At 37.0% G+C, this 23,570-nt stretch overlaps 1 protein-coding gene across 1 annotated transcript in view; it reads left to right on the top strand.

The window, feature by feature from the left end:
• tmem8b (transmembrane protein 8B) overlaps window positions 1-23,570 on the top strand; it is a 131,713-nt gene that overhangs the window by 29,385 nt on the left and 78,758 nt on the right. Inside the window, exon 2 of the mRNA XM_017451268.3 lies at window positions 16,632-16,821. Within this exon, the coding sequence (XP_017306757.2) occupies window positions 16,632-16,821 (190 nt within the window). The remainder of the gene's footprint in view (window positions 1-16,631; window positions 16,822-23,570) is intronic.

Genomic DNA, 23,570 nt, shown 5'->3' on the forward strand with positions numbered 1-23,570 from the left:
TGTTACAGTGCTGTGAAAAAGTATTTGCCCCATACTGATTTTTTCTGTTTTTGTGTGTATCTCATACTAAATTGTTTGAGAAATTAAAACTAAATCTAAGATTCAACAAAGGCAGCCTGAGTAAACATAAAATACAGTTTTTTAAACGATAATGTTATATTTTGAAGCAAAAAAGTTATCCAAAACAAACTGGGCCTGTGTGAAAATGTATTTGCCCCAGAGTTACTAATTCCCCAAATCTATGAAAGTGCATTCATAATGGGGTTCTGCTGGAATAGACACAACCAGGCCTGATTACTGCAAACCCTGTTCATTTAAATCAAGATTTAAATAGAACTTTTTCAACAGCATGAAGTTGGTTAAAAGGTCGTACCCAGTAACACACTATTCCAAAGTTGAAAGAAATTCCAGAAATGATGAGGAAGAAGGTGATTGAAATACATCAGTGTGGGAAGGGTTACAAAGCTATTTCAAAGGCTCAAGGACCCCAAAGAAGCACAGTTATCTTCAAACGGAAAAAAAAACTCTGCACAATGGTGAACCTTACCAAAAGTGCCCAACCTTCCAAAATTCCTCCAAGGGCTCTTGGAAAAATGGCATCCATGGGAGTGTGGCAAGGTGAAAACCACGGCTAACCCAGAGGAACATTAAGGTGTTTTGCCAAAACACACCTTTATGATCTTCAAATATTTTGGAGAATGTTCTGTGGACTGATGAGTCAAAAGTGAAACTGTTTGGAAGACAGGGTCCAGTTACTTCTGCTGTAAATCAAAGGCAGAATTCCACAAAAAGTACATCGTACCCACGGTCAAGCATGGTGGTGGAAGTTTGATGCTTTGCTGCTTCAGGGCCTGGGCAACTTGCAATAATTAAGGGAAACATGAATTCTGCTCTCTAAGAGAATCCTAAAGGAGAATGTCTAGTCTTCAGTCCATAAGTTGAAACTCAAGCGTAACTGGATTGTGCAGCAAGATCCAAAGCCTAGGAGTAAGTCCACCTCTGAATGGCACAAAAAAAAGTTTAATTAAAGTTTTGGAGTGGCCTAGTCAAAGTTCTGACTTGAACCAATTGAGATGCTGTGGCAGGACCTTAAATGGGCATTTCATGCTTGAAAACCCTCCAAAGTGGCTGAACTAAAGCAGTTGTGCAAAGAAGAGTGGGCCAAAATTCCACAATAGTGCTGTGAAAGACTGATCTCTGGTTATCGGAAGAGTTTGGTTGCAGTTATTGCTGATAAAGGTGGCACAACCAGATTTTAAGTTTAAGGGGGCAATTAATTTTTCACAGGAATGATAGTTGTTGGATAACTTTTTTTTGGTTCAATAAAAAATTTAATAAATAAAAACTTTATTGTGTGTTTACCCAGGTTGCCTTTGTTTTATGTCGTATTTCGTTTGAAAATCTAAAAGTATTTAGTATGATATATGCACGAAACAGAAGAAATCAGGTTATAGTTTTTCACAGTACTGTACATTATGTGCAATGTTTTGCTTTAAGACATTTCACACCACCCCGTTGTTGATTTTTTCCTGTAACAGCTTGATTAGTCAAGGGTCTAGATAACTGCATTTAAAAGTAAAGCAAATAATTTCCATAATCCATACTCTAGGCTTTTAGGTTACATATTATGCTTCAAAATAACAAGCTAACACACTTAGGATAATTAATTGCAAAAAGTAGTTTTATTCTGTATTCTTCTGCAGAAAACAGAATAATACTCCTTAAACCATTGTTACTTCATGAAGAACAAAAACAGGAAAAACTCCAATATTATCAAAAATGCAGTAAAGTTGTGTATACTTTAAAATCCTGGGCTCAGAAGGCAATTTGGAGAACCAGTGGAAAAACAACGAATTCTAACGAGAAAACAAAAATATTAACATTGTGCTTCAGAAGCCTCACCAGACGCCCTAGATGGTGGTGAGCCTCAGGCAATTACCTGCCTGTTGTGTAGCTTAGCGTCTGTATAGAGCTGTGTAGAGGCAGGATTTGTGGGGAAATGGTTTGGGGGAAAAAACACAATAATTCTTCTTCTGTGAGTGCATTGTTTGATTGATCACTGCCTACTGCTTAGATATCCTGAGTGACTAGTAGAGTTGTTCCGTCAGTAAGCGAACAGGCGTCTTTAAGGCCAGCTTGGTTTGCAGCCTGGTGCAAAGCATACTATTATTAAAGAGTTTATTACTTATAGATAAATGGTAAGGTTGTTCAAAGCTGTGGTTTAGATAGTACACTGTAAAACCGGATAAGTTAATTTAACTCCAAAAATTTAAGGAAACTAATTACTTCAAAAAGTTTTAGTTGATGAATCAATTTCTTTAAGCCAAATACACTTAAATATAACAAAAATGTAACCAAAAACTTGCTATATTTAAGTGTATTTGGCTTAAAGAATTTGATTTATCAACTTAAAATTTTTGAGGTAATTAGTTTCCTCAAATTTTTTTAGTTAAATGAACTTATCCGGTTTTACAGTGTGGGTGGATTATGGGCTTGAACCTACAGATAACATTACAATCTCTTTGAAATTAATTCCTGGCTATGGCAGAGGCTCAGAACTATTAATGTTGTCTATTATTTCTATCTATGCTTTCTGTAGTTTCTAATACATTTCAGTGTGGGCTTGATTTGGTTAGTTTTATATAACTATATATATTCCTCATGCTGGGTGACACTTTCGAGGGAATGACAGTTTTGCGGCTTGTCCATTGAGTAAATGATGATTTGTGTTGCAGGTGAATAATGGAGCTAAAAATTTTGACTTTTTGATTTGATTTATTATTTTCTGATACTGATTATATTTCATTAATAGCTGTCTGTTGCAGCAGGTAAAATGGAATTTACTTTAAGTATCATGAAGCAACAAAACTTACACTGGTCTAAATGTGTTCAGCCCGTGTGATTCATACTTACATAACTTTTCCTAGTGCTGTAAAACACAAACTAGCAAGCAAATGATGTTGATAAACACAGCACTTAATAATTCAGAGCAATCAATTTAAAATCTACGTCAGGCTAAGCCATCCTTTGCTGTATATTAATTGCAGGTATGGACACAGTCCTCCACAGATCAGTATGGTGCTTTAAAAATGTATGGCTTCGTCAATCAATAAGCGGAAATGACTAGAACAAGAGCAGTGTTCACATGCAGGGATTTGTGTCAGTATAGTATATCTGGCACAGCTTTGATTCAGTGAACATGTATGAGTGAGATACAGAATTGAGTGATGTATTAGACTGAAGAATAAACATTAAATCAACTTCAACCAATTATTGTGCAGCATATTAGATTAGGTTTATGATTAAATTACATCTTAACTGTCAGAAAGGAGCAAAATTTTAAGTGATTGTTGATAAAATGTTGTTAATAAAAAATTGTTGATAAAGGATGTTTTCAAGCTGCTATAATGTAAACAGGTATAAACTTGATTCTTGCATCTGGAGCACTAACTATTCATTTGACACAACACGTTAATGAGTACACTCATCATGTACAGGCACGGCTTTTCTCAGATTCATCTGATCAGCGAGTTCACCTGTTTTTGTATAATGTTTCATTATATTTCCATTTTTTAAATCAGGTATTGATGAATATTTATTACAACAGTGAAGATTGGCATGACAAAACAATTATTATTATTATTATGATTATCATCTTCATCATCAGTATTATTGTTAACAACAACAACAACAACAACAACAATAATAATAATAATAATAATAATAATAATAAATTAATAGTAATAATAATTTTCTTTTCTTTTTTTAAATTTTTGACTGTTTTGCAAGATAAATAAAATAAATTTATTTTATTTTATTTTATTTCATTAACAGCATTCATGATGAAATAAGCTGATGCTTTGGACAACAAATGACCAGAGACGCTTCAATTAATTTATAGGACATAAAGTAGTTCTCATTTGTTCTTAACACTGGAGCCAACCTTGCAGTTGTTTTCAGTCAACTGTGTCCTTCAGTTTAGAAGTTGGTGTAGGTGTGTGTGTGTACGTGTGTGTGTGTGTGTGTGTGTGTGTGTTCAGTGCCCTCCAGAATTATTGTCACTCCACCTTTTATGAAAACAAGTAAACATTAATACATAACAAGAATTATTTTTTATTATTATGTGTAATGTTTTATCCAATCATTTCTGTTCATTTGTATGATGGGAACCGATAATTATGGCAGACACTGTACATATTCTGTATATAATGTAATAGACTATAACTAGATTATGAATAGTCTCTCTATCTGGTGTAGTCACCCCATAGCAGGCTCTTCTTTAAGAATAATATAAAATTGGCCAATCAAATTGTGTCCACAACTGGCGTACAACTGGTGTTCACCAACTAAGAATGATATACTTTAAAGTTGTTTAAAAAATGGTATTTTAAGGTTGTATGTATAAACTCCCAGCAGAATGTTGGCACCTTTGTTGCCACCATGGTCCCCGGTTTGTTCCTGAGCTTCGCTTACTGTCTATGTTTATGTTCTCACAGTGTCTGTGTGAATTTCCTCCCAAAAACATGCTGATAGGTGGATTGATGACTCTAAATTGTCCCTAGGGGTGAATGAGTGTGTGAATTATGTGTATAAATGGTGCCCTGTGAGTGACTGTTGTCTCATCTAGGGTCAACACGCCAAGTGTTCCTGAGCTAGACTCTGGATCCACCATGGCCCTGACCTGGATAACATCTTTACTGAAGATAAATGAATGGAAGAATGCATAAGTCAGTACACATGGGTCATGGCGTATATGTACATATGGACTTAACTATACCACTACTATGAGAAATGTTCACATATTCAGCAGCTTGTGAAACATTCATCAAACTGACATACAGTAATGCCCTCTGGAGCTGCTCCAACAATACCCAGTCCATATCTCACTAATTCTGCCGCTTCTTTTCACCCCTGCAGACACAGCCACCAATGCCATCTGGCTTGTATTCCTCCCTTAGCATGTCCTTTCCCCCAGGGCTCAAAAAGACGGCACAGACGACTGAGCAAATTTCCAAGGTTAGACTGTGAAGTGCGTGACGAGGACTGTGCCAGCTCGTCATGTCTGCCAAGACAAGTGCCCATGTCAGACTCTTCACTTGCTGCTTTGAGGACTAGCTGTAGAAATTTAGTCAGTGGAACTGAGATCAAGAAATGCAGGTAAAGCAAGTGGTAGAGAGAAAGAGAGTGAGAGTGTGTGTGTGTGTGTGTGAGTGAGAGCAAGAGAGAGAGAGAGCAAAAAGTTCTCTCTATTCGTGTCTCTCAAGGACCCACATTTATTGTAGGATTTAGCGAAGTTTTTTTTTTGAAAAGGCACCTTCATTGTTGAAAGCCCTCTTTGCTTTAATTGCGTTAACCTTTACGGTATTTAGCTATTAAAGAGTGTGCTATTCACACACAACAAGCTCTCTCTGCCTCATGAGGCTGTGCTGACCATGAAATGGACTTCAATAGCAGAGCTTGAAGGTTCTGAAGGTTTTATTCAAATCTGATCAATGAGGTTTAAATAAAGGAAGGCTCTCCTTAATCCTGAACTATTAAGTAAATATTTAGAGGAGACATCATTGATGTGGGAAATATATGCGAATATTGTCTAACATGTTCACCCTAAATAGATCATTATAAATGATTCATTAAAAGCAAGATTAAAGCAAAGCGAATAGGATTGCTATTTTGTTTAATTAATGTCCCTATAGTAATAAGACTTCGCAAACCAAGATTAAGGTCTCTGGAGGAAGAAGGCTTTGATCATGGGGCTTGTGCTTAACATGAACCAAGGTTAGAATGAACCTTTTTTTTTGATGTGTCTGTAACATGTCTCTATTTTCACATGTCGATTCAAGTTTAAAGTAGTTTCAAACAGCAGCAAAACACACCTTTTTTGTCTGGTATCAAAATGCCCATCTTTTTCGCCACTATCGAACGCTCTCCGATTGATGAGAGAGAAAGAGAGAGTTTTGGCAGACCAGTTTATTTGCTCTTGTCGAGGCCAGAGCTGGTGTTTACAGCCTCTACTGATCCACTCTGCGGCACTGGATAGATGAGTGATATGAGACTCATTACTCCTGATTGCATTTATCTACTTCGAGCCTGGACTTTCTGAGAAAAGGCCATAGTGCTGATAGATGTAAACACAACCGAGGTCAAACACTGAGGAATTAGACCCTGCTGAAGCGAGGATTTAAATCATTTGTCACTGAAATAAAACAAGATATTTGGAAGTGTTGTTAGACTTTGAGATAGAGTTTATTTAACTACACTTACAGACATATAAGTAAAGAATAAACCATGATGGTGCGTGTTCTTATTGGAAAATAATCAACAACAGGGTGGTGAGGCTCAATGTGAAATGGAGTGACTGTTACTATCTAGAAGTTGATTATTTAATACAAAGTCCTCTGTCCTGAAGACTGTGCTGTGGAGGAAAACATATTGATGGAATCAAAGTGCTGACACTGGAGAATCCTTCCATAAATATTAAATAAACACCATATCAATGATTACACACTTTTCGTTGTTAAATGACAACATGTATTACATTTTTTTTTTAAAATTATGTTTGGATTATGTATACAGTAGTGTTCTCTGTGTCCCTGTGAATTACCATGTTGTCTTACAATAAATTATCAGAAAGAAAAGCAATGAACATTTGTGATTTGAACTGCATGTGGCACTAGTTAGAGCTACTGTTGTAGAAAATTGATCAAAACTAGTTTTATACTTGATACTTGATTCAATTTGGACAAAAAATATACTTGTAAGTAAATATAGTAAGCACATAAGTATGTTTTGAGTTACTATTAGCATGTTAGTCATGTACATATTACTTTACTTGAAAGTAAAAAACTACATATTGACTGAATGTACACTGAGTGACCAATTTGGGAGGTTTCCTCTGAAATATAAGAGGCTGTCACATCTTTTGAAATGCTGCTACTGTAACTTTGTAGGTAACCTGAATGTTCTGATTGACAAAGAGGTTTTGTTGGTGTTGATTTCTATGATCGTGACATTATTGGGAGTCAAATATATAATCTCTTGACCAATGGTCAAACACTGGGTTTAAAAGCATAATAAAAAATAAAAAAAAAATGGAAAAGTGCAATGGATTTTGTTCACTGTTTAGATTCTTCAGTCTGGTCATGCAGCAGATTCCATATATAGATTAAATTCCATATATAGACATTAAATAATAGACTACTGTACAGCTGAAAAAAATTTAATAATAAAAATTAAATAAAAGTTGGTTGGACTGATTTTCCTCTCCAGCAACAATGACCATTGTGGTCAAGTGGCTTTTGGCGGTTCTGCAGAGAAGTATCATGACCATGGCAATAGAAATGTCATTCATGTTATTCATGATAACAGCTTTCAAAAATTTCTAAATGGCCTCTCAAGCAGGCTTGTTCATCCTCATAATCACATTGTTAATGCAAAATAACACATGTTCAGAACCTTTCACATATTTGGTTAGCCTATTTAACAAATTCCACTGGAAATTATTTAAGCCTTAAAATGAGTGTTTAAAAAAAGTCCATTAGGAGTTGTCCTTATTCAGACAGCTTAACTGCCTAAAAGCAGTAGCAGTTTGAAGAATGCATTTATACAATCAAAGGTTAAAGTGTAGTGCAAACCAATTTAAACAATGCTATGTAGCTGTATTCTATCAAAATGACTCTCTGAGCAAAAAAAAAAAAAACCCCACAAAAAAAAAACAAAAAAAAAAAAAACGCATTATCAAAGTACTTCATATTACTACTAGCCTAAAAGCTGGTTCCAAAGTGTTTATAGTTAAAACTAGCCTTTAAGCTGATTGTCAGGACAATTTTCCCTGTGTGGGCTAACAGGCCAAACATCCTCTTTAAAAACATCTACGTCTAGAAAAAACAAAGCTCTAACTTTACATAATTACAGCAAAGCACATTTTCTGATAGGTCACTGAATGAGTTTAGCCAGGATGCTGATATTAGCTGTGATTTTTCAGACATCGCAAAGTGTTCAATTAAACCTGGAGTAGTCATTTTGTGTTACTGCTCTGCTTTTAAACCTACTTTTTCTAAAGTAGCTCTACTGACAATACAGCATTTTATCTTGGTGAAGATCAATAGTTTGAGCTATTTGGTTTATCTTAAATGGCTAGCAGTATAGCATGATATGTCAGCTTCAATCAGCCACTGCAGCATACAAGGGCTTTGCTATAAACATGTTAGGCTGAATGTACAGGGCAAATGACAGAGATACACTACGTACACTGTACATATGGAGACCACATGCTTTTAGCAACAATAGCAAACTAGAAGCTCCAGTCAGAGAGACGAGCACTTCGCTTCACTCACTGCTATTAATTATGGAGCAGTCACTAAGGAGTGCGCTTTTTGTAAAGGGAAAGAGCAGACCGCTTTGGGACAACTGAAGCGATTCAGACTTTAATAACGAAAAGCACTTCCTGTCAATCTCCTATTATTTGACTTGGGGAGTGGAAGAAGGTTGATCATCTGTTACATACCAAGATGGCCGACTGAGAGATTACAGAGGCAGTTTGGTTAATGCTCAAGCTGATAGCTTTTTACCCTCTTGTTAGAAGCTGGTGGGAATATTTATTATGCCTTTAGCATGCAGGGAGATCAGTGCTAAAATCCAAGCCACAAGCTGAAAAGAGCACTGTTCAACCTTGACATTTGGCTGCTGATTTTCAATGACGCATCCAGCCTTTGCAGGGAAAGGTGCCATTTCATTAGGTGGCATGGAAAACAGGAAAAGAGGGGAGGCATGGCAGTTAGTCAATTTTCCATATGGGAATTAGCACTTATTATGCTTTTGTCTGATTTGTGTTGTAGATGAAGTGGAAGACATGGTAAAGACAGTGATCTTGGTTGAGGTTAAGAAAAATAACAAATAATATAATTTCCTTTTTTTCTTTGGATTTTTACCCCAAATTTGTCCTTTTGCCAATATCCATCAACCAGCCAGCTCTCCCCGTCACACAATAACTACCAACTGGGGGTGGGAGGATGGAGGTTTCCATCAGAGGGCAGCGTAACACACTCAGAGGAAAATTATACCTGCTCTTTTCTGCATACATGATCACACAGTTGATTGACAGAGAGTGAGCAATCATGGTGATGGAATGGTGGCCATCCATGGCCAATTTTCTTCCCTTGGGTTCCAGCCACAGATGGCTATGGCTTCAACTGAATTTGAAACTAGCAACCCTACCTGTTGCACAATTTGGGATCATAAAACATGTACTCATTTTACCACAGAAGGTAGTCTTGCTGCCACACAGCTCCATTCTGAACTTGAGTTATGGTCTGGGTCTGTGCAGAGTTTTGTCTTTTCTTCCCATATACAGATTGGTTTCCTTTTGGTTTCCTTTCCCAGGTTTCCTTTTGGCAAATTGCCCATAACTCTGTGTGTGTGTGTGTGTGTGTGTGTGTGTGTGTGTATGTGGTTCCCTGTGATGCACTAGCATGCCATACAGACTGTGATAGGCTCTGGTTTTAATTATAATGAAAATGATAATGAGTCTTTATTTACCACATATACATTACCGCACAGTGAAATTCTTTTCTTTGCATACCCCAGCATGTCAGGAAGCTGGAGTCAGAGCCCAGCCATGATACAGTGCCTCTGGAGCAGAGAGGGTTAAGGGCCTTGCTCAAGGGCCCAACAGTGGCAGCCTGGTAGTGCTGGGGCCTGAACCCCCAACCTTCCGATCAGTAACCCAGAGCCAGGAAGTGCTGGGGCCCGAACCCCTGACCTTCCAATCAGTAACCCAAAGCCTGGCAGTGCTGGGGCCCGAACCCCTGACCTTCCGATCAGTAACCCAGAGCCTGTCCTTGCTGGGGCTTGAAACCCTGGCCTACTAATCAGTAACCCAGACCCTTAACCGCCAAGCCACCACTGCCCTGTTCTACCTGACCTGCAACCCTTACCACAATAAATCAGGTCCTGAAGATGAATGCATGAATTTAGTCCTGGAATTCCTATGTATAGAAATAGTCAAAGCAATCTAGCAGAACATGTCTGAACTGTTTGTTAAGGTGTTATACCAATGATGTATTCCATTCTCCAAGGGTTTGCTGCAACGTTTTCTCATTCTTCACGGCTTCCTTACACGTGTCAGCCTGAGAGATGTCCAGGTAATGATGGTGGCAGAGCAGATTACACCTCGCTCTGCTGGAGGAGGCTCGCGTGCATGTCTTTGAAGGATGTAATCTGGGGATTTGGGGTTAGAAGGAGGAGGATGAGTTGTTAGAAGGCAAATTGAACTCTGGGCAGAGCTTCTGCCCTGCTGTACTGCCTTAAGAGCTTAGTGTCAGCCTTGAAGTCTTACAGCGTCTAATAAATGTAGTAAAAATATGGAAGCAGCCCTCAGACTCGCTGCATGGGGTTTGTGATTTAAAATAAATAATAATAAAAAAAATTAAATAACTTAATCCATTTATGGGGCTGATGTGAAATAATCTCTAACTATTATGTGACCAGAAATGTTAAATCATCATTGTTGTTGTTATTATTATTATTATTATTATTATTATTATTATTATATTTAAAAGCCCTATAATACTAGAAACACTTAAATTATTTAACAATATTACGCTGTGCACGGATAATAGAGTATACAGTTACAGTATAATTGATCAATAATGTTTACTTATGGGTTATTTGGTTAGTCCAAGGTTCATAGTTTCCTAAACAGGTTGTACATTGAACCCTATCTGGTGGTAAGCTGCTGATTTTAGGCTTTAGGCTTTTGGATGTAGGCTTTTTACATCTTAAGGCTTCTGGATATAACAAGCAATTCAAGGCCCTGCTATAACAAAACACATCTAATGTTAAAGTTAAGAAACACAAAATGTTTTGAATTTCGCACTATAGCACAGAAATTGTTTTTTATTTCTAAGCAGAGTGCTCTAGAGGTTACTAATCCACAATTTTCAGTACTTTCATTTCCCAGCAGAGGGGACAACCAAATTTAATGTAGCTTAAAAGGGCATATATGAGATATTACTTTTTGAATTGCTACTGGATCATGTGTAATTCTAATAGTAATAGAGGCACTCCGACTCAGATATTAACTCCAGAGATGACAGGCAGAAGTGGATAAACAGAAGGCCAATGTTAGTGATTTTTACTTGTCATTGATATTTCGATGAGACTAGGAGCACTTTTTTTGTGTGACTTTTATCTTTTTTTAAATTACATTTATGTCATACATTTTATGTAAAAAGCACTTTAAAGCTTTTCAAATTGTTAAAAAAAAAAAAAAAAAAACAGCTATAGAAGCCAAATACATGATTAGGAAAATGTGAAACAAGCATGCTGGAGTTATTATAAACCCACAAAGCCAAATAGCAAACTAGCATTCCTTGTAGGACATCTATTCTTAGTTTGTTAAGGTGTCTGTTCTTTAAGATATGTTTGAATAGATGTGGATGCGTGTAGGAGGATTTGAAGGAACAATGACAAAGTTTTTTTTTTTCAGCATTTCTTTAGTGTATGAAAAGATTACCTACTTATAGTTAAACAAGTTTACAAGTAGGTTCTTAGCAAGAAACAGTCAGGATGTCTAATTAAATGAAAAAGCTCAGAGCTCTAATAAAATAAAATAAAATTAGTGAAAAGTCTGAAGTGTGTGGAAATTGATCACCTAAAATGGGTCTGACTTGTTTGGAGATAGCAAATGAATATAATGAAAATATTATTTGATATATTTAAAAGTGGAAATACCTTCATCACATTACAGCAGCTGTTAAGATATCTACTCAGAGTAAGGATTTTTGGCAACCCAGTCTCTGTACACAGGAGTAAAAAAAAAGAAAGAAAAAGAAAAGAAAAAAAGATTTCGACCACCAACATCCAATCAAAAAGGGCAATACTAGTGCTCATGTGTTAATTAGTGAGGTTGTTGTGAAATGGCTTACAGTGAATAATGTCTGTATTCAGGCTCTATTTAAATGCTGTGGTTTTGTTCTAATATGAATCCTAAAAACTTTACCTCAGTAAATTTAAGTCAAAATTTTGAGACAAGGAAACATCATTTTGAGAATTTTTTTTATCTTTCTATCTTCAGATTGCAGAACAGGGCTTTCACAAATTTACAAATTTAATATCCACCCTTTGGCCATAATAATTTTCATGAACATTCTCAAAGTGACTCTCAGGTTGCGTTATATAACACAGTGGTTGTTAAATTAATCTGTTTTCACAGACATGTTTCTTCATTTTAGGTAGATATTAGGCACATTAGGTAATTTTAGGTAAATTCAAAAATGGATTAGAAATACTTAATCCTCTGCCTACCTTGCTAGTAAATCAGTTTAGACATTTATTGATTTATTTATTTAGCAAAAGTTTTACCAAGTTTGTGTTTCTACACACATAGGCCTGAAGTAAATCAAGGACAGTACATGTACAGTAAGCAGTTGTTTTGTGTAGGTTTTTAGTCATGCGAGTAATTTTGAAATGCCTCATAAGCAGTAAGTCAAACAGACTGAAGAAAAAGACACTGACTTTACTGAATGGTGGAATTGATGAAGCTGCCTGAATAATGTCATTTTTTAAAATCTTTATATGTATATTGTTCCAACCTAGAGTGTGATGAAAACACTCAGTACTCTTAGGTCCATAAGAATTTTGACAGTGACAGAATTTTGCCTCTGTTCAGCACCACAGTGGATTTTCAGCTTAATTTAAAGGGGTTTAACAAAAATATTGCATTAACCACTTAGGAATTGTAGCCATTTATTACAGAGTCCCTCCATTTTGCGATCGTTTATTTATTTATTTTTCTGGGTCAAATCTATTCTTTGCTGAAATTCCATTGTCCTCTCACGAAAAGTATTGTGTGTATGCACACCTGGCTTTACAAAATATGTACAACACTGTTTACCCTCCATCCTGTATGTGTCCCAGTGGGTTGGACTAAGCTGAAGACATTCTTTGTTCTTCCTGGCATCTTTCCAGCTGCAGTACGAGCTTTTCACACACACACACACACACACACACACACACACACACACACACACACACACACACACTCTGCTGGACCAGACATACCGTCTATTCTCCTGATGCTCTAATCTGTCCTAATGTTTAGGATATTACCATGACGAGTTGTGAGAGGCATGAATTAACAGGAACATCTGTTCTGGGTGATGTAGAAGTTGTCCATTATAATACTGACACCTTGAAACAAGGGATTATGAAACCAGTGAAAACATGTGAAAGACCAGAACTGAGAAATCAATAAACAATTGTTGTGTGTATCCTATTTTTTTTTCCAACCAGTGAAAGGAAGGGACATCATAAAAAAAGTTTTTGCTCTCTCAAAAAGTGGACGAATATGACATGAATGGGTGTCGTGAATGTCTTCTTCTTCGTTTATCAGAACCTTGAAAGTACTTGGAAATGTGCCGGTACACCAGAGAGATGGGGAGAAAGAGAGAGTCGTCATCAATTATTGATCTGCCATCAATGCTGTAGGCAGAATGTGGCTGGGAAAAGGGGGGTGGAGGATGCAGTGAGGAGCCTGATATTAATTTTAATGCCCTTCAATCCCAGGGTGAAATTGAAAAGAAGGGCACCTGTATTGAGCCGCAGTAAACTTGGTTGTGTGCGAGATATTGACATGAAATGTAATAAAAAGCAGGCCGTGATTTATCACTGGTCCCCTTCATTGAGACAGTATGGAGAAGGCTCATGAGACTCCGGGAGGAAAAGCAAAGACGTGACTAGCCTTGGTGCTTACCTTATGAGCCTCATTGCTCATTTTCATTTAATTATTACTCATAAATTCAACATTGAACTTTAGAATTTTCCCTGTAGTAATTTTGTTGTCGCTAAAACGTTGAGATATCAGTAACCAACATGTTGAAAGGGAAAAGGCAGGCATTAGGAATATGTAGTATATGTGAATGTGTTTTTTTTTTTATTGGCTACAGGGTTCATTAGTATACCAAACAATGTATTCTTCTGTTTTTCAGAGAAATACTAGTATTTATTTTCAGCAACCCGTTATATAGCTTTGATGCTTGTATGCCTGGTAGGGTGAACAAGAATAAGAGGTCACGTAATTTGGCATTGAGCTGTGTAAGCATCACATCAGCGTATGTAACCGTCTAACTCCACGCCGTCGCCTTGCTTCATAACTGGCAGAAGGACAAATCGGCCTGTCAGGGGGTAGAAAAGACAGCCCACAAGTTCTACTTCTAATTAATACACAGTGTTCCAGAAATTATATCGACTGATGGTTAATAAATGCTTGTACTTTTGAACTATTTGTTCAAAATAGACAGAATAGTCTGGCTGATACTTGGTGAAAACATCCTCATTAAAATTCATGCTAAATTGTTGCTAGTTTTGGAGTAACAGCACTACGGTGAGCACAACTCCAAATCCTCTCTGCCTGTCTGGATGGTTGTTCACACTGTAATTTCGTTCACACTTTGATGCTTTTGTACGAGGAGCCGATGTGTGGGAAGCGGTGAGGCTGTCGGAGCTAACAGATGAAAAGCCCATGCTGGTGTCATACATCTGAGAGTCCATCAGCTTAATAAAAGTGTCAGTGCGGCTGATTTGTTATGTCTGTAAATAACAGTGGCTAACAGTAGAGAAAGAGGGGGAAAGAGAGTGCGTTGTAGCATTTAGAAGCTCAGGTATAGCTGCAGTCCGTGTAATTGTTATATTGCCTCTCGGTTCAGTTCTCAGCCGCTGTAAGCTAGACAGATTTACTTTGACAGCTTCCTCCTGCATTGTCCTGACCCAGACCTCCATGTTGCGCATTTGCTATAATTGCCTCATGTGCACCAGCAACCTGTATGTGAAACAATCCTCTGTGTGAAGCTGTAGTAATACTCAAAGCCACCTTCAAGCCCAAAGATGCCTGTGAAAGCAGTTAGTGTTGAACAGTTGGTTTGTTGCTTGGCTAAAACTTTTAGCTTCCTTAGATCATGAGGCTAACTTTGCTGGATAAAGACTATTCTTGCCAATTAAGCTCCATTCATTTGTAATCTGAGCTAATGCTTTTGGGGGTGTTGATGGCCAAATGCAGTAGTAAAGGACCGAATTTAAAAAGAGGCTTACTGTATGTGATAGGAACAGAGGGCTGATTAAGACTTGTTTACACAGAGATACTCAGAACCATGAGCTGGTATAATAAGGCATAATGATTATACAGATGATCAACTATGGAGCCTGGAAGCTGTTTTTGTTCATTTTGAACTTGCTAGGGGTAAGCTTGGCTTTTAAAAACATATATTTTGAAATGGCAAGTTATGGTATTGAGATCAGTCCATGTAGGATTTCGCAGATTTTTTTGTGATTGTTTCGGTCAAAAATGCTTGATTTTCCTGCTACAAACCCCCCCGTCTTTGGGGCATGTTGTTCTCAAAGTGTTGGATTATTGACTGATGCATCTGTTGGCAGATTGGCGAGCTTCGACCCATCCTTGCTCTTGAAGGACTAGGCCTGTTTTGGAGGCTCCTTATATATTATGATTAGATGATTACCTCATCTGTTTAACATCACCTTCTTATTTCAACTTGTCACATTGCTATTATTCCTAAATTGCCCCAGTCCCAACTTTTTTGGAACATGCTGCATGCATTGATTTCAAAATAAACGTTTATCTTCAAAAAAACTATGCAGTTGATTAGGTAAAACATCAAATATGTTTTTGTTTAAATACAAGTCAAAGTACATTTACAAATCACTCCTCTTTCCTCTTTCACTCCGTTTTCCATACTGTCCCAACTTTTTCAGAACTGGGGTTGTACATAAAATCTGTATTACTGACATTTGTATTTAGGATGAATGTTTTTAAATGCAAATCCTACTCCTAGGAAGTTTTTTTTTTTAAAAACAAACAAACAAACAAGAAACATTTATTAAAAAATTATTATATGCACCACATTTGATTTAATGTGACAGGTATATCATTCAAATACTTTTGTCAGACTCCGTGCTCCATAGACAGCATCCTTGTTGAGAATGCTAAATATAAAATTAACCATGATGAAGGAGTAGTCAACATTCAGAACAAGAACATTTATTAGGAACTCTTCTCTTTGCCCTTGGGAGACAAATTGCAATAAATCAGACCTGCCTGTTGAACACATGGGGAATAGAAAGTAGAAAATACCTAGGTGCCAGGCTATAAATGTTTCCCCCTCACACATAACGAGAAGATTGCAAGCCATTATGGTTGCTGACAGTGGTGCCACAGGAAGGCAAGGCACATTACAGCAGATTGCAAAATGTCATCTTGGTGTCTCCTCTCTGGCCCTGTGCTGGAGGATAAGAACAAAATTAATTTTGCATAGAGATTGTTTTGAAGGGGAGCCAAACGGAGGACGGATTTGATTAAATCACCAATAAGGAAGAGAGGTTCAATCAAACTGCATCATGACTGATTCTTCCAAACCTTCCATAACACAGCTGGTGAAGATACAAAGTCATCTCAGTGGTTCTCAGCTGTAGTCCTGGACATCCATTAGCTCATGGTCCATCTTATTTATCAGCTTATTATTCGGAGATTTGATAGAAAGTAGGGAATACATTAAGTAATCGAGCATGACTGCAGTTGAAAGTCCTGGATCTAATGCATTCTCTCTGCATGCTTGTTTGTGCAGGTTGCCTGTTCGTGACAGATTATTTCACCCGGACACCTCGCAAGCTGAATGCCTTCCGCTCATTCGCCAGCGTGGAGCTCTTCCACTTCACCGTGCCTGATGACACTGTTGTTGCTGTCTGGAACCTCATCACATTTAAGGAGCAAGGGGGAACGTTTGGAGACCACTGTCCTGATCGCAACGTGACAGTGTGAGTCTCCAAGACCATCAGCTTTTATTCTCTTAGAGGCCACTATAGAAAACACATTTCTGGTTTGAACAAGAAATCAGAGGTGTCAACTTTCCCAACAAAATTTTTTTTTTTTTTTTACAAAAACCCATGTGGATCTTGGTATACAAGGTGTTTCTTTAGATGTGCACCAAGCAACAGTAAAGCCTATAGTTATTCTCGCTTGTGTACTGTACATCAGAGGGATTAAAAGTAACTAGATGGCAAATCAGACCCAAAACATCCCTGTCTGTTAGGTTTTCTAATCGATTTATACAGTGCTTAGCAATTTCAACTTTCTGCTGTCGTTGTGATTGTTGTCATTATCTGCAACTCAAATCGAAAACTATTACCTTACATTCAAAAGTGCTAAATGAGTCAAAAGTGTGGTATGCAAAACAGACCTTTATGTAGGTTTAAAGGCTACAATAGAGGTTTTTTAAAACTGAAACATCAACCATAATGGGTAAACCGGTTAGCATTAATATTCAGTAACTGTCTAGAATCATACAAAAGGATACGATTTGGGACACAACACTAGTTTGTTTAGTCAATTATGGACACAGTTTTACATAGTGCAATACTGCTTCCACTATTTATGTTGGTATTGCACCATGTGGACACAGGGTTAATTCTGTGAATGTGAATCACAGAATTAAAGGAATAGCAACTAGAAACAATTACATGAAATAATTGCATGGCTTTCTCCTGCAGTTAATTGCTTTTCTTGTCTGTTGAATTTTATTTACACTTGGTCTACAATTGGTTTCCTCTTGTATCACCAAAGGGTCAAAAAATAGGTGTAGACACCAATGAAGACTGAATGCTGAAGCTAAAATTGTTTTCAGCGGAGATGAAAAAAAAAAGTCAGCTGAGATCTATTAGTCAGTTAACCTGGCTGACTATTTGCTGCTCTCTCTATAAAAGCAGCATTTATTGCCAAATTTCTGTAACTGAGTGCATTGTATACTAGAGATCCATAAATATTATACAGGTGATAGCACTGGGATTAAATTAAATTTTCTTTTAAAATTGGATTTTCAGCAATTCAATTTCAAATCTATTTTTTTAATGATCAGTGAGTCACATAAGTACCTTTAAGAACATAGAAAGGAATTTAAACAACCATCAGTTATTTTTTTTTTTTTTAGATCTTCAATGATTTCCAGAGGATTATTGGATATTAAAATGTCTTGCTTCTCAGTGGAGAGTAACTGAAAAGGTTAAAAACCTGTGCTGAATGTAAAAGAAGACACTTTACACAGAGAACAGACACATGACAGACTCTTCAGTTATCCAGGAATTTAAAACAGATGAACAAAGTCCTGGCTTCAAACAATGTTTCTGAAATGCAAAGTAATAAGGTGGTCAGATCAAATTGACAGCGCTGAACATTTCACACTGTACAACGTGTTCTTTTAGCTTGTAATTATCTCCTTTCTTTTCTTTCACACCATCCGAGAACGATCCGTGTCGTGTTGTCCTGGAACTCAGCAGTTTAACTTAGCACTGATCTCCTGATCCTGCATGAAGGCAATTCATGAACAGAAGTCATTAACAGAAGTCTTCAAGGATCTGCCTTCAATCGGTCATTAAACATCCGTCAAATACACATCCTTGCTTTTGCTTACTGATGAGTGTCCTGAAGTAATTTTTTTGCGGTTAATTTGTAGCAATATATAATGAGAAGAAGCATGTCCTTGATCAAGCATCGCAGATATGACTGCTGGCAATAGCAAATCCTGTCTTGGTGGGGTGTTAGTCGTGCCTTTGACAAATATTAAAGATAGTGGAATTCTGTTTTATGGTTCAACTGCTCTTGTCTTAGTACATTTCAGTTCCTCATTTGACCTTAAAATCAAAATACCGTGAATGAAAGGTTAAGGCACTTTAGAAAAACATTGTCCAATGCCATGGACACCATGAATCTAATTTTATATGATAAAACAACATCCCATAATATACAGAGCAGTGAATAAGCTCTTCTGGTACCTTCAGGGGAAACACACATGGGGAATATAAAGTCATGGTGTAAAATATTTTTGCCTTAACTTTGCCAGAGCCTTTATTTTTCTTTTATTTATCTCTGACATAAATTTATGTCAGACATAACTTTAGGGGAACATAATGCAATAATTACAGCATGCACAGGCATATTCCAGCTTGTGTGCTAATGAAAATTCTGACCTCAAGGCGTGCTCATGGATCGAATGTTTTTTTTCTGCTCATGTACAGTAAATAGAACCAGGGGGAAATACAATGCTCTAATAATTAGCCTAATCTCATTATTTAGTTAGATATTTGTCCTACAGACTCAGTATACGTATAATCTTGAACCAGTCTGGCCATTATTCTCTGACCTTTCTCTTTAACAAGGCATTTCCACCTGCAGAACTGCTGCTCACTGGATGTTTTTTGTTTTTCATACCACTTTGTGTAAACTCTAGAGACTATTATGCATAAAAATCACAGATCAGCAGTTTCTGAAATACTCAAACCAGCCTGACTGGGATGAACAACCATGCCACAGTCAAATTCACTGAAATCATATTTTTTCCCCGTTTTGATGTGGTTGACGTATAGCTTCTTTATTTATTTATTTATTTATTTATTTATTTATTTGCATTGTGCTGCTGCCCCATGATGGCTGTTGGGATAAATACATGAATGTGCAAGCATCCATGGGTTCCTATTAAAGTGGCCAGTGGGTCTGTGTAGACTCTGTTAGTAACTGCTATTAAATGTTGATGAATAGGTAAAGTCATTATTTATTTAAACGACTGCTTGAATGTCAATCATTTCAGTACAGTGGTTAAGTTTTAAATAAAATGACAGAGCTAGTAAAGTGGGACTTCATTCTGCTTTAAAGCCAACCCTGGTTCTTTTGTGTTTCCACATCAAATACAAATAGAATGGCAAGTTACTAATTAAAGCACTTTTCTGATCCTTTCTGTATGTTTTTTTTTTTCCTCTCCTGCTACTCACCCTTAACCCCCTACTCCTCCAACCACCACCATGAGGTCCCATTACTGCTGTGATAACGTACGGGGCCAGGCACTCATTCTGTCAATTCAGCTGTCAGAAAGCAAGCAGGGGGTGCCACAATGAGATAGTAATTAAACGAGGATGCTGTTGAGTGCTGGGGAGAGATAAAGTGGGGAAGATAACACTGTAGGGAAGGCAGAAATGCAGTGAGATGACTAGGGGATAGTGGAAAGCAGCCACACGCCTCCACATTGGGATCAATATCTTAGGGTTGGACTAACCATGACAACTCTAATTAGGCCAAGCATACACCCAGGAACTGGAGTATAGCAAAACTCCTGAGGTCTTACTAAAGCTTTGTGTTAAGGGTTGGCCTGTTGTCCTAGGAAGGATGATACAACTATTTATGATTTTATTCTTTATGTCATTACATGGAAAATCACAAACGACTACTGGTATTAAGGTAGATCTGAATGGTGTATATCCATATCATATCCAATGGTGTATATGGAGCATATGCAGAGGGTTTGTTATACTCTAAAATTAGTTACAATGGTAAAAATAACAATTATCAGTTATTATATTTATTATTAGCCTACAGTTATTAGCCTATTTGACTGTTTCTATGAATTGAATGTATTAAATCCAAACTCAAAAACAAGTATTATTATAAATAATGTTCACTTCAAATGTTTTCTACCTGTGAAAAGTTCTGTAACATAAAGATTTATGGCTTTAATAAATAGACAAAATATTACTGTACACATTGAAATAATGTTAGGGAGCTCACAATTCAGATTCAGACTAACCCCTTATAGTCCCATCTTTGTCATTCAGCTATTCATCCGAAAATATGTTATTCACTGACTCCTATAAATTATTTAATAACAGTGAAAGTAATAAGAAAGATATGTACAAGACCAAGAAATGTAAGTCTGGAGCCACTGACTGGTTCTTGATGATGTATTGCCTTCATTGTAGTTACACTGTTGGTCTGACACTTTAGACTTCAATTCCTATCATATGGCTCATTGAAGCACCAGTCGCTCTGTGTACCTCTGCAATGTGAGACAGTAAAACAATCTCTTGCCTCAATTAATGTCTCACACCCAATCTGTATTCTGTGCTTGTTTGTTTAGATGAGAACAGGAACAGCCAGATTTATGCCATTCATTTGCATAATATCAGATTCAAAGGTTGAGCACATCAACAAACTTAATCAAGTCATAAATTGCAAGACAAGTGACAAGAGCACAAAGGCTCCTGGGGTTTCATTTTGAACATGTTTTCAAACTTTGGTTGTTTGGTATCTGTGACTCTGTATCTATGAAGTTGTGTGGCTTGCATCATCCTGTAGCTGCAAGCAAGTGTGATTACACCTAACCTTTTGTAATTCAGTTTGTGTGCCGCCATTGTGTTGCTAGTATTAAAGTGTAGCATTAACATTTATAGGGATAAGAGGGCGCGCTGTAAGTTTGGTTTATTAAATTGGTTCTTATTAAACTCCCAGGAACTGTTGGTACATCCCTCACTCTCCTAACTACATACAATACCTTTCCTATTAGTTTCACTGTAATTACTAAATAAACGTTTTAACTTAACTGAATTATAAGCTGGCTTTAACAGGGTTAAGTTACAGCACTAGACATGTGTAATGCAGTATCAGGCTTCCGGTTAAAACCGCTGTCCAGTAATGGACTATAAAATACAGTATATAAGGAGATAAAAGAGAGCCGGACATAGTCACATCCTAATAAATTTAGCCTAAAACCATTCTCTACTGTCCCTACTCCCTTTGTTTAACATTTCAAAATGTGAGGTACAGTAATGTATCAGCTGCTCTGGGCTGTATTTCATGAAAGTTTTGTAATCCTTCGTTAATGTCATCTTAAGAGAGTCCTCTAATTAATTAAAGCGCATGTCTCAAAACTCCGTTTTAACTAAATTATTACTTAAACCCATTTGTAAACTAACCTGACCTATACATTATTCACTGAGTACTCTTTATTTAGATATAGTGTAGCTCAAAAATATAATAATTATATGTACAGTAATTATATAGCTGGTCTGTACTAATTATGATGATGGTGATTACACACCAGGACACCGGGTCTGCCAAATGGAGCTGCTCATCCCAGTGCTGTGGTGCAATCAAATATACACCCTATGGGACTTAGAAGTAGTTTGCTACGTGGTGATGGTGGATTTCCTCTCCATGTCTCTTTGCTACTAGTACACAAACATAATGTGTAACCTAAATAATTATGTGCATCCTAAAGGATGGTAGAGTTTATTCATTTTTGGTCAAAAAACTTTTTGGTCACATTTTACACTCCCGTTGTTCTTTGTGCACGAAAGATGGACCTGTGTATACTGAAGGCTTTTCTTATTGTGCCTGTAAGAGCTAAGATGCCCTTTAAGAATTGCAAATATTGACTATTTTTATTCATTTTCCACATCATTTTTCTCATAGCTTCCTGATCACTGCTAAGACACTTCTATAAGCAAAATTGTTAGTTTGACTGTGAGACTTTCATAAAACAATCCCTCTTTTACTTTTACTTGTTACCTACATTTAGAAAATAATAGCACTTTTTCCTCTCTTTCTTTCACCTCCCTTGTCTTCCTTGCTTCCAAGCGTAATTTCCGACTGATTATGTTCACACCTATCAAAAGCCATTTAAAAATACTGATTATTGACTGTTTACTGTCTCAGACGCTGATCTATGTCAACAGGTTACCTCCAGACTTTGAATTGATTTTCAATGATTGATTTGTTCTGCTTCTTGCCACAAATCGATCTGGGGAGGAGTCAACAAAAAGTACTTTGAACGTTTTGTTAAATCTCTGTTATTTTCAGCTTTGGGGAAACAATGGTAAAACAGGTTTGTAAGTCTTTTATTAAGTTGTTTGTTTGTACAATATGATTAATCTTTTTTTTTTTTAGTTTTTTTTTTTTTTTAAACACACCCCTGGTCATATTCGCTAAAGGCTTTGTCCAACATGTCCGTCATTTGATGGATGTTACATTGATAGATGCCGTATTATGCATGGAAGCAGTGCTAATTGGTTCATAACAGATTTTGATATGACCTGCATCTGATAATGAAGCTGGAGATTTGGAGCAAGTCTCAGGCCAACCAGTAGTGCATGAATCACTGAGGAAGTGACAAGCATTTGTTGTGTAAATTTAAAAGATAAAAGCAAGACAATATAGAAAAGCAGCACCTTGGTAACTAATTAGACCCCGGACATTGCTGAGGTTAAATTAGTTTTTTTTTTGTCTCAGGGTATTTTGAATGATTTAACTTCCACTGCAGGGTAAGACTTAATATATGAACATAAGGATGAGGAGCAGCAGCGAGCCAGCTGGACCCTACAGGGGGAAGAGCTGAGTACTCTTAATATGGAGCAAGGCACAGCAGCATAAATAAGTGCTTCATCATCAGAATGCCGGGGCACAGCTGGTGTCAGCTCCACCAGGGTCCAGATAACCAGTGAAGCAAATATGTGCAGACCTATTTTAAAATACCTTATTTAATAGAATACCACATCAGTAAATGCTGATTTGCTAATTATGGATGAAAGCAAAGAGCAAAGAGTTGAAACTACTATTAACAAAGGGTTCCTCACTAACTTTAGTCCCTAATTCACTAAGAATGCCAAAAGTTTTACTTTGTGATTCATAAATCGCATAAATAGTGTCGGATGTAAAGTAGTGGATGGAAACAAATGTTTTTTATGTG

This window comes from Ictalurus punctatus, chromosome 22 (assembly GCF_001660625.3).
Source record: "Ictalurus punctatus breed USDA103 chromosome 22, Coco_2.0, whole genome shotgun sequence".
Lineage (NCBI taxonomy): Eukaryota > Metazoa > Chordata > Actinopteri > Siluriformes > Ictaluridae > Ictalurus > Ictalurus punctatus.